Source organism: Hibiscus syriacus, unplaced genomic scaffold (genome assembly GCF_006381635.1).
Source record: "Hibiscus syriacus cultivar Baekdansim isolate YM2019G1 unplaced genomic scaffold, ASM638163v2 tig00110514_pilon, whole genome shotgun sequence".
NCBI classification, from domain to species: Eukaryota; Viridiplantae; Streptophyta; class Magnoliopsida; order Malvales; family Malvaceae; genus Hibiscus; species Hibiscus syriacus.
In genome coordinates this window covers 594,562-610,163 of record NW_024062768.1, presented here as the reverse complement: position 1 = coordinate 610,163, position 15,602 = coordinate 594,562, and the positions used below count along the sequence as shown (strand labels likewise).

Sequence of the window (15,602 nt, the reverse complement as noted above, 5' to 3'; positions counted from 1 at the left end):
ACATATAATGAAGAATTTCTGAAACACTCATCGTATGTTATTTCAGCAATACGCCTCGAACGCAACACATGACTTCTCATCATTCGGAAATCATTTGGGTCACAATCTATCCCAAGCCCTGATCGTAGAAAATCCTATTTTAAACCATCATTAGACCTTAAACCTTTCAAATCCTATGAACAAAAGCTCTCAACTCAAATTAGGGTTGAACGATTTGGGAAATTTTTGGGAGAAATTTGGGAGAGTGTCGTGGGTAACTTTGTTTTACCCAAATTAATTTTTTTACTTCATTTATGAGTGCCATTTAACATGTTATTAAACGAATAAAATATTAGGGTAAAAATCCAAGTCAAAACGACGTGAGAAGATTAACGACAGAATGATCAAATTTGTGCAATGTATAAAGTTCAGTAAGCAAGTAAAAAAATTGAAGGTACGGTGAGTTAAATAGGAGATAGAGTGAAGTTTAGTGATGATCTGTGTAATTTACCCCAAAGGTTATATTTGCCACGAATTCTTTAATTACAGGAAAATTCAAATATTAAGAGAGAATGGTGAAGGAAAATAAAACAGATTTAATTTCCTTATTAAAATTGAAAAGAAAAAAAGAGACAACATTGAAGGGAAGAAGAATCCTTGCCATGCGATTAGGGTTTGATATTGAAATTGAATTGCAGCAAAGAGATTGTTGATAAATCGTAGGGGAAATTTGGGGAATCAAGAGAAATGGGAGGCGGTGGTGCTGACAGGGATAAGAGTAAGCAATGGTCGTCTCCGAGCAGGGATTATAAAGCGAAAGATGAAGACCCTAGCCTTTGGGGAATTTTCCTCTTTGGTTTAATTGGCGCCACTGCAACCACTTTCGCGGTAAGTGCTTCCGTTCACTCTCGCCCTTTTTAAAGTTTCAATCTTTTCCTTATTTTGTTGAAAATTTATATATCATTATAAGCTGAACTGTTTGGGTTTTTTTTCTTCTTTTTGATTTGAAATTGGGGCCATAAAAAAATTAGAACCAAGGTTAGGTTTTTGTCTTCTGAGGAACAATGTAAACAAATTGTATTAATAAATCAGTTTTGTTGGGAGCAGCTGTGTGTTATAATTTCCTTTGTAGTTACAATCCGGAAGGTTAGGCAGCTGAGGAGGTCCGTTGATTGGATATATACTCGGGTATACTAAAAACAAGTTCTTTCATCTATTCAGCTCTGAATGATTCTATTGTACTTTAGTTTAAATTTGGAATGGTTCGAGGAAATTACTCCCTTCTATGGTTAATCATCAGTATCTATCTTCATTGTTTTCTTAAAAATGAATGTTGGAAGGAATTTATTTTCTTATAAATTTAAACAAGGATTGTAATTTTTCGGTTGTTTTCCTGAAAGCATATTGTTAATAGGATGATAGAAATTTATCCTAAGTTAAGATTATATTTCAAGAAGAAGATTCATTTGATGGATCTTTTTTACATCAAAATTATTGCTTTGCCACCTTTGAGAGCTGCCTTAATGGGATAACATTTCTAAATTTAAGGATATGGTTGTGCTGTGTTATGTTCAAATGTTGCCTTGTTGAATTTTGTATATATTTATTACTTTTTCTTATATCTTACATTTTACTATAACATTTCTTATTTCTCTTTTATGTAATTTGACAATCTGATCATGTGTCTACTTGCACCATGAAAGTTAGTCAGGTCAAAATCATCACGGGGAGGAGGTTCTTTCCGAACATCCTTTCAGGAGGAAGCATGGAGAAGGTATAATCGCCGAATACAAGAAGAACATGAGGAAGAAATGGAAAGAGTGGTAAGCTTGTGATTTCTGTGAGCATTCTTTATATTTTGCTTTCTTTTTACTTCCTGCGGTTTTCCAACATGTTTTACAAAGTGTAAGTTTAGGATGTTTTAAATTGGGAATTGTTATTGTCAGTTATATATGATATTTGAAGGAATGATAAATTGTAATATTAATATTTAATGATGGTGAGAACTTGTGTCGAATTGTTGAATCTCTGGAAGATTTACCCAGCTTTATGCGGCTATTTCATTGCCATCTTATGGAAGTTATCTGTAATGGTATTTTCCTGAAATCATTTGTGATTTGGTAAGATGGGTGGACAGTAATTCTTATCTGCAATTATCTTCTTTTAACACCAGTTACATCACTTTGTTTTATGACTAAGTAATATTCTTAATCCTTAACATTTGGTATCAATTTTAGTAGTTGGATGGGGACTGCAATCATTCACCCCCAGCTTCATCCCTGCTCGTATTGATATATTCTTTAGTAGACCAGTTTGATATCATCATGTTAATTAATTTCTTCTTCTCTTTGTAGGAGAGAATAAGGCGCATGCAAAGTGTGTTTAACCGGGAGCGAAATAAAAACAAAAGGTGCTATGAGAGCTGGAAGGAAAATGGTCCTGGTGCTTACCATCAGCACTTCCAGCGAGATGATTGGTATTGGAAGGCGGATGCATCTTACAAAGATCAAAGAACCAATTACAGGCCACCTCAAAGAGATAGTGCACGCTATCCATTATCACATCACTATACTGTTTTAGGTCTTGACAGGTAATGCTGCTATTACATAGGGATAATAAATTCTTTTCTACCCTATTCATGTTGGCATAGTGAATAGCTTCAACACTGAAAATTGACACTTTCTTTACTTTTCTACTCAGAGCCAGAATGAAACCATATACAGAAGATGAGATTAAGGTATGCTGAATTATATTTGAAATGTTTTATGCTTGTATATCGCTGCTGTTGTTTTGAGTTATATTGGTTTATCATTTTCTAAATTGATACTGCTTTTTGATATATGTTTGTCGTTATGTTATTGGCCATATATCATAATATTTCTTGTATATCTTGATCAAAAGTTGACTTGGTATATCTCTATTCCGATATTAGATAACCAATTAATGAAATTAATCATTTGCTTGTCCTAGCTAATTGATACCCCAGTCTACTCAATTAGACTGATTGCTAGTTTATGCTAATGCTCATCGAATTGCCATTTTATCAGACTAGGAAGTCAGAGTGTCTAAATTTGTGCTCTTCTGTGATATATTACATTGTGAATGGAACCTCATCTGGTCAGCATATATCATATTTCAGTAGGTGGAAAACTAGTGAAAACCATTGTTTCAATACCATTCATTCTAGTGTTAGTTAATGCAATTTGTTCTGATCTCCGTTGTTATTACTTGATCATAATTGTTCGGCACTTTTATTCTTAAATTTATTTGGCTTGATGCATCAATCAAAGAACATAAGGAAAATGAACGGGAATTTTTATGGTTTCTTATAGTTACTGGTTTCTTATATCTGTATGCAGACAGCATTCAGGGCCAAAGCAAAAGAATTCCACCCAGATCAGAACCAGGATAATAAAGGTTAGATGTGTTGGGCAGTTATTACTACAAACCCCTAATCTTAAACCCTCCTAACAGCATTACTTTGGATTGTTTTTTCAAGTTAATTATGTGTGAATTTCAGAAGTCGCGGAGGCAAAATTTAAAGAGGTAATGACCTCATACGAGGCCATAAAGCAAGAAAGGAAGAACACGAGGGCATGAAAACCGTAAACGTAGCTATAATTCTACAGGAGTTGAGGCAGTTAAATGCAGACAATAGGGATGCAGAATACTTAAAACTCTATCCTTCCATGTTCCATCTCTGCTGTTGGATGGCTCAGCCCATTGCGTTTGTTTTTGTTTGGAGTTTTAACTGAGTTCATACTTCATGTTACATTTCTGAAAGATGAATAATTATTTTTCTTCCCTACGGGGACTGAATGATGAAGAAGATGAAGGGGTTTGTATTGTATTTATTACAAGGCATGATGCTATGCTTAATTCAGATTTCTCGGTGCATGTAAAGGAAAATAATGATTTTTCTTATACCGTAATTGTGTTTCAGAAGGTGAAATTCTTGTGGTAGTTTGATATTGGCAAAATATGATCCAACCAATGAGGTTTCGGATTGATGCAATTTCCCTTAAATTTTCTCCAAGACTTTGACAGGGAAGAATACAAACAATTGTCTTAACGAAAAAGCTAAATACTTGCTATAATTAATTCGATTCCTTTCAAATCGGGATCTCATTTAACAGGTGGGGCTCTTCTGTAATACGCAGGAACCGTCACCGGGAAGAACATTTGTCTAACCCCCTCTGCCTTTATAATAGGGAATATGATTCCTGATGCTCCCTGCAATTAAAATTAAAAATAATTTTATATTCACAGTTAATATTATATTCACAATTGGGTGAGCAAGTTGAATTGTTTTGGAGTTTGGTATATAATGTCGCATTCGGATTGTTATTATTTTAAAATTAAAGAGATTTTGAATTCTGGTCATTGTCGAGTTTGGATTAGACCAGATTTAGAGTCGAGATATCCGAAGTATACCTAAGTCAAAGTTGAAGTGTTGATGTCAAGTATAGCCAAAGGATAGAAAAGGAAACCATACCGAGATGAGTCTAGCTCCGATCCAGATTCGCTTGGGTGAGGGGAACGGCAACAGTAAACGACCTACTCCGTAGATTGCCACCGCAAAGAAATGCAGAACCAAGCTCAAAGGGCGGGGGTTCAAACCTGAGAGCAAAGATATCGGGCCTGCCGAAAATGCACCCCCAAGGCTTAGATAATCGAAGCAAGCCTGTCGCATTTCCTTTCTAGCTTGATCAGGTGATGCGCAGAACACTTTGTACAATGCACCTGCCAAGGTATTTATAGTGGATGCCACCGGCTGGAAAAAACCGTTATAAGTTAGAAATGAGTTCCACTGCCATAACATAAGTCAATATACCACAGAAACAGAGAAAATATCATAACAACAATATGGTTTTACCTTACGCAAAGTGTAAAATGACTCCAGGTACTTGCAGAGTGTTGGAGCATCATTGAGGTCACGCAGAGGCTTTAGTAGATCACGGATAACAACGATATCAGATAACGCTACAGTCATTCCTCCACCAGTTAACGGATGGCGCATGTTGAATGCGTCTCCCATTAATAGGGCTCCAGGAGTGGGATAAGGAGAAGCCGGCATGCTCCTGTTTGGCATTGTCCTAATATTTCCCTTTCCAATAGCTGCTACAAAAGAATCATAAATTTCTGGTGGAACCTGTTATAAACGTGGCCACATTGTCAACCCAGGAGAACATTAAATATAAAGTATAACATAAGTTCAGCATATTGTTAGTAGTAAACACCTATGAAATAAAAAAAAAAGCAAATACCTGAGGAGCAACAACAGTCTTCAGATGGTTAGCCATCTCCCCATTTGCGATAGAAGGAACCTTTTGACCAGGTACATCAACGAGGCAACGAACCTCTGTGCTGCTAATAGGATAGAACAAAATGGGGGAAGGATCTGCTAGTATAACATGCCCGTGATTCGAGTATGGAAGATAGCAATTCTCTAGTACCAATCCAACAAAACAAGAGGGTACTTCTACCTGTGGATTATATCATTAGGGTTTTTGAGTTAATTAAATTACACTGTTTATTTTAGAACATTAAAAGAGAAATAACAGGTAGATAATATGGGAATCTGTTTTTTCTTGACCTTCAAAACAAATGGTTGATGGATCAACTCACCTTAGGGTTGCAAAGAGAGCGGCGCAAATTAGAAAAACAACCATCACAAACAATGGTCAGAGGTGCAAATGAGGTCATTTGATGGCCCTCTTTAGTTTTGTACTGCACTCCTCTGATTGTCCCTTTTTCTTCAAGCAGAGAAGTAACCACCCCTTGCTCTAACCGTACACTGGTAAAAGATGGGAAGCATAAATACAATAACATATTTTTCAGCATGTTGCTTTAGGCAGTACAAAATTTTCATAATATTGAAGCATCAGCAAAAGGAGTTTGAGCAACGAATAAGAGGAACATAACAAAGTAACGAAATTATCATACTTAGGAAGAGAGGCTGCTTTCTCCCGCATCCTTTGTATGAAACGTCCGTTGTGAAAACTCCTACCAGATACGTCTTGGTGGAAATTTTCTAAGGGATAAGAAAGTCGGGTATGTTTTCCATCCTTGAAAATCGCATAACCAAATACCTGCTGAGCATCGATTTCCTCCACACAATCTGCAGTGAGAAAATCCATAAGGCTGACAGAATTCATTCCATTACAATATCAACAAATACATAATTGAACACCATGAACATCTACATATAGTCACGTTTCAGTATTCACCTACCTTCAAGTCCCAACTCAATTAACTTAAGATAGCCCCCTGGTTGCAACAGTTCCCCAACAATCCGGTCAGGCTCCGACAGATCTCTTTCAATCACATGCACTCGACGTCCATCCTGTGCTTTATACCCATTATTAAATTTAAAAGTAAGTTCCAATAAGAATCACTCTATTATCAGAGATCTTGCTTAATGTCGCACACAATCATCCCATTTAAACCCATGAAGCAAGTTAAAACCCAGGAAAACGGATGCTACATTTACAAATATCAATGGATTTTTATTAAGAAAAAATGCACAGTTAAACGATTTAAATCGGAATCATATACAAAAGGTGGACATCAGAACACAAACCAGAACAAAAAGGATGTGCACAGAGGTTAATTTGGCCTAAAGACTAAATATTTTTAAGGGCCCCTATTTGTTGGCTACATCAATATCTCAATGAGATCACAGATGATTATAGGTCTCAAGATTATAGATAAATTGATAGTGACTAATCATGTAGAAATTGAGGACCGTAAATAACAGATTGTTCAATTTCTTCAATTCCAGTTCGGTAGAAGCCTACAATCATACGATTTTGAAGAGGTAACAAATAAATACTGAATAATAATAGTAAAGCTCACAAATTACTCCCCGAATCATGGCGGACAATATCATTGGTTCCTTCTTTTTAATAACTTCGAGCATATATAAGTTGCAACATATTCAAAAAGAGATACATGAAAGAAGTAAAAGGATTTGTAAAATCATCTAAACAAATAGCATGAAAGGGAGAAAAATGTATAGAAGGAAAATGAGAACAAAGTGTATAGCCGAAGGTTTGAGAAAGTGCTGGCGTAGCATTAAAAAAATGAAAACGACAGCCTAAAAACACTGAAATGAAGAAATCATTGACTAGTTCGTGATTGGACACAGAATAAGTGCAAAGAAAGAAAAGGAAAAGACACCTTGCCAAGAGTGTGAGCGAGGGCGGCACCAGCAACGCCAGCTCCAACGATGATGACGTCAGCATCGCAGGCATCAGTGGATCTGCATTCTCCGTCAATAGTCGGGACGCTCTTCAGCGAGTCAGTCCCCGTCGAGGATACGATTCCGTTAACTTTCCGTCTCTTCGAAACGACGCCGCACAATGCCACAAGCGTCGTGATCGAGACCAAGATGAATCCCAACAGGTATAAATCCGCCATTCCTCTTCTCGTCCGAATGCTAAATCAGAGAACAAAAAAAAGGAAAGAGAAAATTGAATCTCTTTATCTGTTTGTTAAGGGTGTTCGGTCTGGGTTCTTTGAATCTGAAACAGCTTCAGCTTTTGCTTCGCTGGCTTTGGTCTTTAGTTTTCGAAACTATTCAAAAAGGAAACGGCACGGAAAAAATACAGGACGGTGGAGAGGGTTAGGATTTTATAGACTCCACAAAACGCAACGGTAATCAAAGTTTACAAGTTAACCCAGCCTCCTCTTGTTGCTAATTTGATAATTTGCTACTCCTATGAGGTTAGGAAAAAACGATTACGTTCAACAATCTTAATATAAGATTAAAAATATATTATTGGTTTTATTATTATTTAAATAAAAATAAATAAAATATTATTAAAAATATTAGTATTTTTATCGATTTTATTATTATCAAATATTTTACTGAAAACATTAAAAAATATTATTGTTTAAAAAAAATAATAATATTTTAAATAATTTTTATCAATTTTATTATTTAAATAATAAAAAAATTAATAATGTATACTTTAATTTTATATTAAAAGTGTCACACCTTAAAATTTGATGAGGTTAGACTAATATTGTGCATCCCCTCATTTTAATTTCCAAGTGGTCGGGGGCTGTCCTTGTGCCACGTTGGTGTATAATTTATATGTGGCCCCTAAATCTTGATTTTGTTGTAAATGAAATCTTTTTGTTAAATTAACTAAGCGATAATTGGACATGTTGTCACCTTTCAATTAATGTACGTATATGTTATATATTTTTGGCTTAATAAAAAATAATTGTGTAAATTATATTTTATTTATTTATTTTAAGTGTTTAAAATATATTTTGTTTAAAGTAGGTGTTTAATATTTTTAATATTATTTTAAGTATATTTATCAATGTTGATTGTCTCTTTTTGTTGTCATTGCAGTCAATCAATTATCCAATGGACGTCATTCCCCCAGTGACCAATTCGCCTCAATTCCTTAGATCTCTAAACTTAAATCCCTAAAATTCGATAAAATACATCTAACGTTTCTAGTTTGGGTTAAAAGACCCTCTCATTGGATGAAAATCGTTAATCAATTAACGCATAAAGATGATTAAATATGAAATTACAAAATTTACATTTAGTAGGTATTGTATCTAGGTTGCCAAGATTAAAGCCTTTGTGCATTACCACCAAACCAAGTCTGAATTTGATTTTCCTTTAAAAGATTTAATATTTATCTCATGTATTGTGTCTCTCACGCATTTCATCAAATACATTTTTCTTCATTGTAATTTTTAACACATTTCATCAACAAGTATGTATAGAATATTCAGTTTTTTTAAGGTAAGAGCATCTAAAATCATTTTTATGATTTAATGACAATAATTCATTACAATTTGGTTCATTTAATGAGAATCCAAATAAAAAACACATATGTTAAAAAAATCCCAAAAACATCAACATCAACAACACCCTGACATCAACGGCCTGGTTCGACACTGTCGAGACTCAGTCTAGAGCAGCTGGTTCTTTAGCTTTGTTGAGCTTTCTGGTGTAAACCTTATGTCCCACGGTTTTCTTATTGTATCTGGTGTGGAATTTCTTGATCTTTTGGACCACTGCACTCGACCGTGGTGCTTGATTCACAGCCTTGGGATCATAAAGATCCTAAGGCTTGGGCTTCAACTTATGAAGTACACCTGGCTCTTAGTCCTAACTCATGACTCCATCGAATCGACTCAACATTGTTGAGGATGTTGATGTGATTAGAAAACTACTTCAATCGAACCAATTGAGACAATTGGTTTTGGTAATAATATTCAGTTTAGTATTAGCATAAACGGTAATGTTTGTGTTTCCTTTATTTGTATTATTTCTTCTTATTTCACTCGTTTTGCAGTGTTGAACCTGTAACGTCCTAATCTAATATGATTCGAAGACCGATATATTAGTACGCTACACAGGACCACTAAAGTGGCTAACCTAATTTTTTTTAACAATGATAAAGATCAATTGAAAATAATCCATCTTAATTATAAAATAAGAATAATAGTATTTAGGTTTACAAATATAGGAGCCCCTAAAATACATCCAAACTGATTTAAAATAGAGTTTCAAAATAAAGTTATGACTTAAATACATAAGATCCATATACAGTACAAGCCCTTTAAAAATATACTCAAGACGTACTCAAAAGATGGTGTCGGTCTGGAATGTGGACTGCGAGATAAGCTACTTGAACACTCCTCCTAAGAGCTTGCACACAGAAACAAATTTTGAACACTGAGGTCACAAGCTTAGTGTCATACTAATAGCTAATCTATACTACATATGTCAACTACATGCACATGCTAGGTAACATAAATATTAGCAAGCAGAGATGCTAAGCTAAACATACATACAGAGGTAGGCATCATGGTATGGTCGGAGGGTTTCGCTACATCTCAGAGACATATACCCCTCTAGCTTATATAGGGTGAGATCTTGAATTTCTACATTGGAAATGGTCACCCAATCTACTTACTCCATATGAGTACTTGGGCCATCTATGCCTGGTCGACAAAGAAGTGCCTAATGCACTAATTGATACTTGTCTGAACATTCTACCACATAAACGTTTGCCTAGTTACTAGAGTAACCCGAGTGTCCTGATTGTTTCCTAAGCATCATACAAGGCTAGTTTTATGATTTCTTAATTTATATCGTTTCTAGATGTACTTATAATCATTAGTGTTGTTCTCACTTGAAATCTTATTTATGGAGTTTAGAAGACCTTTGCTCCCCTAAAAAAATACTTAAGATGTGATGGGTTCCTTACCTAAATCATGACAAAGGTACTGATACTCTTAATTAGAGTATTGATACTGTCATAGTAGGGTTTCGATATTACTCTAAGTATCGATACCTAATTTTGGTTTGATGTTTTAGAATCTCTCTTAGTATCGATACTCTTATATGAAGTATCAAAAGCTCTATATGAGAGTATTAATGCTTTCCCGAGTATCGATACTAAAAATAGCTTTAACATTTTGAAAAATTATCTTAGTATTGATACCCTACTAGGAGTATCGATACTCCCATTAGTACCGATACTAAAATTGCGTACTGGAATCTGCTAAGTGTTCTCGGTATCGATACTACTCTACGAGTATAGAAACCTAACCAGCAATATCAATACTCTATGGATGAGTATCAATACATACCCTTCCAAAACTCCCTTATTTCAAGCTAGCTGATGAACAGTATCGGTACTTTTCTTCTAGTACCGATACTCAAACCCAAAAATGCCTTATTTTGGGCATAAAAATACAACATAACTCTATCCATTTACCCCTTTAAGGCCATTAGTTAATGTTTAAGTCTTATGTAAGTGGATAAGGGTTTTGAGGAATCATTTTTCATGCTTAAAAATACTTCAAACTAGAATCTACCATGAACATGCTCATATGTTTCATAAACTAGTGCAAGTTAAGTAAATGTACATAGTGACCCACAAATGGTATAGGAAGGATAAAAATATGTTACCTTAGCCTCTAAGTTGATGAAAACATTTACAACTCAACCAAGATCTAACTTCTCTTTGCCCTTGGTTTTGGAACCTTCTTCAATCTCTCTCACTAATATAACAAGGGAAAAATGAGTTACTAACCTGATCAAGAGGCCATAATAAATATAAGAATACTTTTCTAAGCTCACCTTACTCTAAAAACGAGCTAGAATTCCTAAACCCCTACTGAACCCCCATATATGGCTATTATAACCAAACCTTGAGATTAAGAACTTAAATGAAAGCTTGAGGTAAGGGGATTACGATTCTTACCTTGGAATTTTTGAAATGAGCTTGTAGGGTTACCAATTTTTCACATTTACACTTTGCTCGAGGAAAAAAACTATAGAAATGAAGGGAAAGAATTTAGGGGACAAGGAATGATGAAGATAGGGTGAATAGTGGGAGTGGTTCAGCCATTTACATCATCCCCAATTAAAACAAATCAACTTTTAAAATAAAAATGGTCTAATATCCCTTTTGGTCATTCCTCTTTCACTCAACTAATAAAAATGCTCACTTTTCTATCATTTGGGCCTAACCCAATCCCAATTTCATATTTAACTTGGTCCAAGCTATTCTATAAGTCTAGTGGGCTTATTTAACCCTCTTAGGTTGGCCCGAAACTACTAATATGATATTTGAGGCATTATAACACTCCCCTTATAATAAGAAATTTTGTCCTCAAAATTTACTTGGATAGAGGAGATGTTGATACTGAAGTTGCATATCCTCTTCTATTTTCTATATTTTTTCCTTGAAACCATGATTCTTTCATAGAACCTTGACTAGGAGAATCTTGTTCTTTCTTAATTTATTCACGTCTCTTTTAATATCCTTATTGGCTCTTCATTGTAGGTCATGTCTTGGTTTACTTCAATTTGCTCTAACAATGTGATGTGGGAAGGGTTAGAACGATACCTCCTAAGCATAGACATGCGGAATACATTATGGATACACTCTAACTCTAGGGTAAGGCTAACTAATATGCCACGGGTCTAACCCTCTCAAGTATCTCATATGGCCCTATAAAGCGCGGGGTTAACTTCCTTTTATGTCCAAAACGAACCATTTTTTTCCATAGAGACAATTAAGGAACACTTTGTATCCCACAACAAACTTGATATCCTTGCGTTTCAAGTCTGTATACGATCTTTACCTGTCAGAAGCTTACTTCAACTGACTCTGAATCAATCAAATATTTTCTACAGTTTCCCTTATTGAATCATGGCCTATTATGTTTCTTTCATTGAGTCCTGTCCAACACAATGAAGCCCTACACTTACATCCATATAATGCCTCATATAGAGCCATTTGAATACTAGACTGATAGCTATTGTTATACGTGAACTCCACTAGTAGCAGATGATCTTCCCGATAATCTTTAAGGTCTATGATGGTGCACCTAAGTATGTATTATAGAATCTAAATAATATTCTTGGATTGGTCGTCTATCTAAGGATAGAAAATGATACTAAATTGTAATTTGACGCCTAGGGATTTATAAAGGGCTTTCTTGAATTGAGAATTGAAATAAGGGTCTCTATCGGATATGATCGAGGTCAAAAATCCATACAACCTCACTATCTCACGAATGTATAGCTACAGTAACCTCTCTAAGTTGTAATTCATTCAGAATAGGAGAAAGTGTGGTATTTTGGTTAACCAGTCAATTATAACCCACACAACATCGTGCTTTTGTCTAGTAATCGGTAACCCGGTCACGAAATCCATAGTCACTCTATCCCACTTCCATTGTGGTATCTGAATCGGTTAGAGTAAACCTGATGGAACCTAATGTTCAGTTTTAACTTTTTGACATACTAAGCACTTCGCAATGAATTCAGACATTTCCCTTTTTATACCTTACCACCAATACAATAGTCAAAGCTCTTGATACATCTTCTTACTACTCGGATGAACTTAGAGTGGACTATAATGTGCTTCATTGAGGATCTTACTACGCAATTTCTTGTCAGTAGGTATATATAAAAGACCTCTTAAGTAAAATACGCCTTCCTTGCGCAACATGAAACCTAGGGCCTTGCCTCAGTGGATTTACTCCACGCAAGCCCTTAAGCGATCATCTGAACTCTATAACCTCTTAAATTTGCCTAATAAATCGAGTTCTACAAAAAGTTTGGCCAATAACCCATCATCTCTATAATAACTCACGCATGGCAACAAGGCTCATAAATCTGACATCAACTTTCTATTCAAAATATCAATAACAACATTCACTTTTCTGAGGTGATAGTCGATTACGCAGTCATAATCCTTTAACAACTCGACCCATCTATGCTGCCTCAAATTTAACTCCTTCTACGTGAGTAGGTACTTAAGGTTGTTGTGGTTAGTAAAGATATGACATTTTTCACCAAACAAGTAATGTCTTCATATCTTAAACGCAAAACTAATATTGTAAGATCTAAATCGTGGGTGGGATAATTTCACTCGTGTGACTTAAGGTGATGGGATTCATAAGCTACTAATTTCCTTTCTTACATAAGGACACACCCAAGGCTATTAAGTGAGGCACCGTTAAACACTGTGAATTCTTTTTCTAACTCTTATTGGGTTAAAATGGGGGCTAAGATTAAGATGGTCTTTAACTATTCAAAGTTTTTTGTCGCTAATTATCCTATACAAATGGAACTCCCTTCTGAAGTAATTTAGTCATTGGGAAAATTATCATCGAGAAACCACTTACAAATCGACGATAATAACCAGTAAGACCCAAAAAACTATACACTCCATTCATGTTCTTTGGTGATTCTCACTCTAATATGGCCTAAATCTTCCGAAGATCAGCTCGGATACCATCTATTTCCACAATGTGACCCAGAAATAAAACCTTGGATAGCTATAATTCACACTTTCCAAACTTGGTGAATAACTTATAGTCTCGGAGAGTCTGAAGAACTATACAGAGATGTTTGTCATGTTCTTTCTTAGATATCGAGTACAAGAGGATGCCATCTATAAAGACCACCAAAAACTAATCTAAATATGAGTGAAAACTTGGTTCATTAGGTCTATAACTGTCTGTTGAGTCAATCGATCGGATGAATTAGCCAAGAGGGGGTGAATTGGCAATTAAAATTTTGTGGAAACTTTGACAGAAAATAAAAATATTTATGCATCGATTTAAAGTGGTTCGACTTTCTCAACCAAAGTCTATGTCCACTACCTTAGCTATCCACATTAAGGATTTTCCACAAATTCACTAATTTGTCTTTCTTTTGAGGACAAAGAGTAACCTTACAACTTCCTCAAGAATTATACCCCAAATTCTTGAGACACTCTCTTCTCAAAGAGAAAATTACAAACTTGCAAACTTAGAAGAAAAACCTCACAAGGTAAGATGTTTGCACAATTCTAGAGCAAAGAAAGAACACTAAAAAATGAATACAATTGAGCACAAATTGTGTTCTTGAAAGCAAAATGAATATTGAATGGATGTTGGGTTTGAATTGCTCAAACTTGTTATTTAAGGCTTTCTCTTTTGTTTTTTTATAGCTTCTCTTGTTTTCACCAATGGCTTCAAGGCTTGTTTAAATACTCCTCAGATAAATTCTAACCGTTGGGGATGGTCATGGAGTCAATAGAGCCGTTGTTATGTGAAATCCACTTGAAAAGTCTACTAGGAGCGTATGAGTATCGATACTCTTTCATAGGGGTATCGATACTACCTGTATAAAATTCAAAAATTTCAACCGTTGTAAAACCAACGTATCGATACCTATAAAGGAGTATCGATACTACTATGTAATGTAGTATCGATAACGATTATGATATCAGTACCCTATTAGCATTCTGTTATTTCTCGGAGTCAAAAACAAAGGAGTAGTATCGGTACCATTGACTAGGGTATCGATACTACTATAAATAAGGGTATCGATACCGTGTAGGGTATCGATACCTATTTTGCATTCGATGTTTGGGGGTATCAATAATGTTAAGGCAGTATCGGTACTACCCTATTTAAAACTCAATTTTGACTCGATTATGGTTCAAAATACTTTGTAAAAATTGTTTCAAATATATTTTAAGTGTAAATCTCAATTTTTTATTTTGTAAGGAGTAAAAATTGACATTTGAAAACTTGGAGTAATATTTGTAATATTCTAATAATTTAATCGAATATAATATTTAAATCGAATATAAAATCTTAAAATTAATACACTTTATTTGTTATATTGAAATATCAAAATGTTTTCAACAATCTCCCCTTTTTTGATATAATAAAACATTTTAGAAATTTTAAGATTTTCTTTTTGAAAAATCACTTTGAAAAAAAAATGTACTCCTCCCCCTTACTATAAGTTTTCTCCCCCTTTTTGTTAAATCAAAAAGACTCTATAAAAGATTAAACAAGATAGGCAAATGTATATATGTATATAGCTGCTAAGATCAAGCCAAGAGAAATATTAGCCATTAGTCCACATGATCAATATTCATAAACAATATGTAATTGGGATTGGTCATAATTGAACTAAGATGTAAAAGATGCATGAAATTAACATAAAAATTCTATTTAAGTTCAAAATACCAATAATTAAAACCAAACATTCAAAATATTCAAACATAAACATTCAAATCCAGAAAATAAAAAAATGTTAAGACAATGTCTAGGTTCAAAATACA

General features: G+C 34.6%; 2 protein-coding genes across 3 annotated transcripts; one reads left to right on the top strand and one right to left on the bottom strand.

Moving 5' to 3' along the window:
* The first annotated feature begins 572 nt into the window (after positions 1 to 572).
* Positions 573 to 3,628, top strand: LOC120130134. 2 transcript variants are annotated; one of them, XM_039147454.1, is made up of 7 exons: positions 573 to 867; positions 1,126 to 1,167; positions 1,683 to 1,802; positions 2,334 to 2,569; positions 2,680 to 2,716; positions 3,339 to 3,396; positions 3,500 to 3,628. In XM_039147454.1, the coding sequence occupies exons 1-7, from the start codon at positions 727 to 729 to the stop codon at positions 3,577 to 3,579; spliced, it is 714 nt and encodes a 237-aa protein (XP_039003385.1). In that variant the 5' UTR covers positions 573 to 726; the 3' UTR covers positions 3,580 to 3,628. The 2 variants fall into 2 exon arrangements, with proteins under 2 accessions (XP_039003385.1, XP_039003386.1); XM_039147455.1 differs by lacking the exon at positions 1,126 to 1,167 and having other exon boundaries at positions 574 to 867.
* Positions 3,629 to 3,962: 334 nt separating this feature from the next.
* Positions 3,963 to 7,589, bottom strand: LOC120130132 (squalene monooxygenase SE1-like). Its single transcript, XM_039147453.1, has 8 exons — positions 7,162 to 7,589; positions 6,214 to 6,325; positions 5,926 to 6,100; positions 5,608 to 5,776; positions 5,247 to 5,465; positions 4,856 to 5,131; positions 4,475 to 4,753; positions 3,963 to 4,212 (listed from the first exon to the last, which is right to left on the bottom strand). Exons 1-8 carry the CDS (start codon positions 7,399 to 7,401, stop codon positions 4,105 to 4,107), a joined length of 1,578 nt encoding a protein of 525 aa, XP_039003384.1. The 5' UTR covers positions 7,402 to 7,589; the 3' UTR covers positions 3,963 to 4,104.
* Positions 7,590 to 15,602: the final 8,013 nt, after the last annotated feature.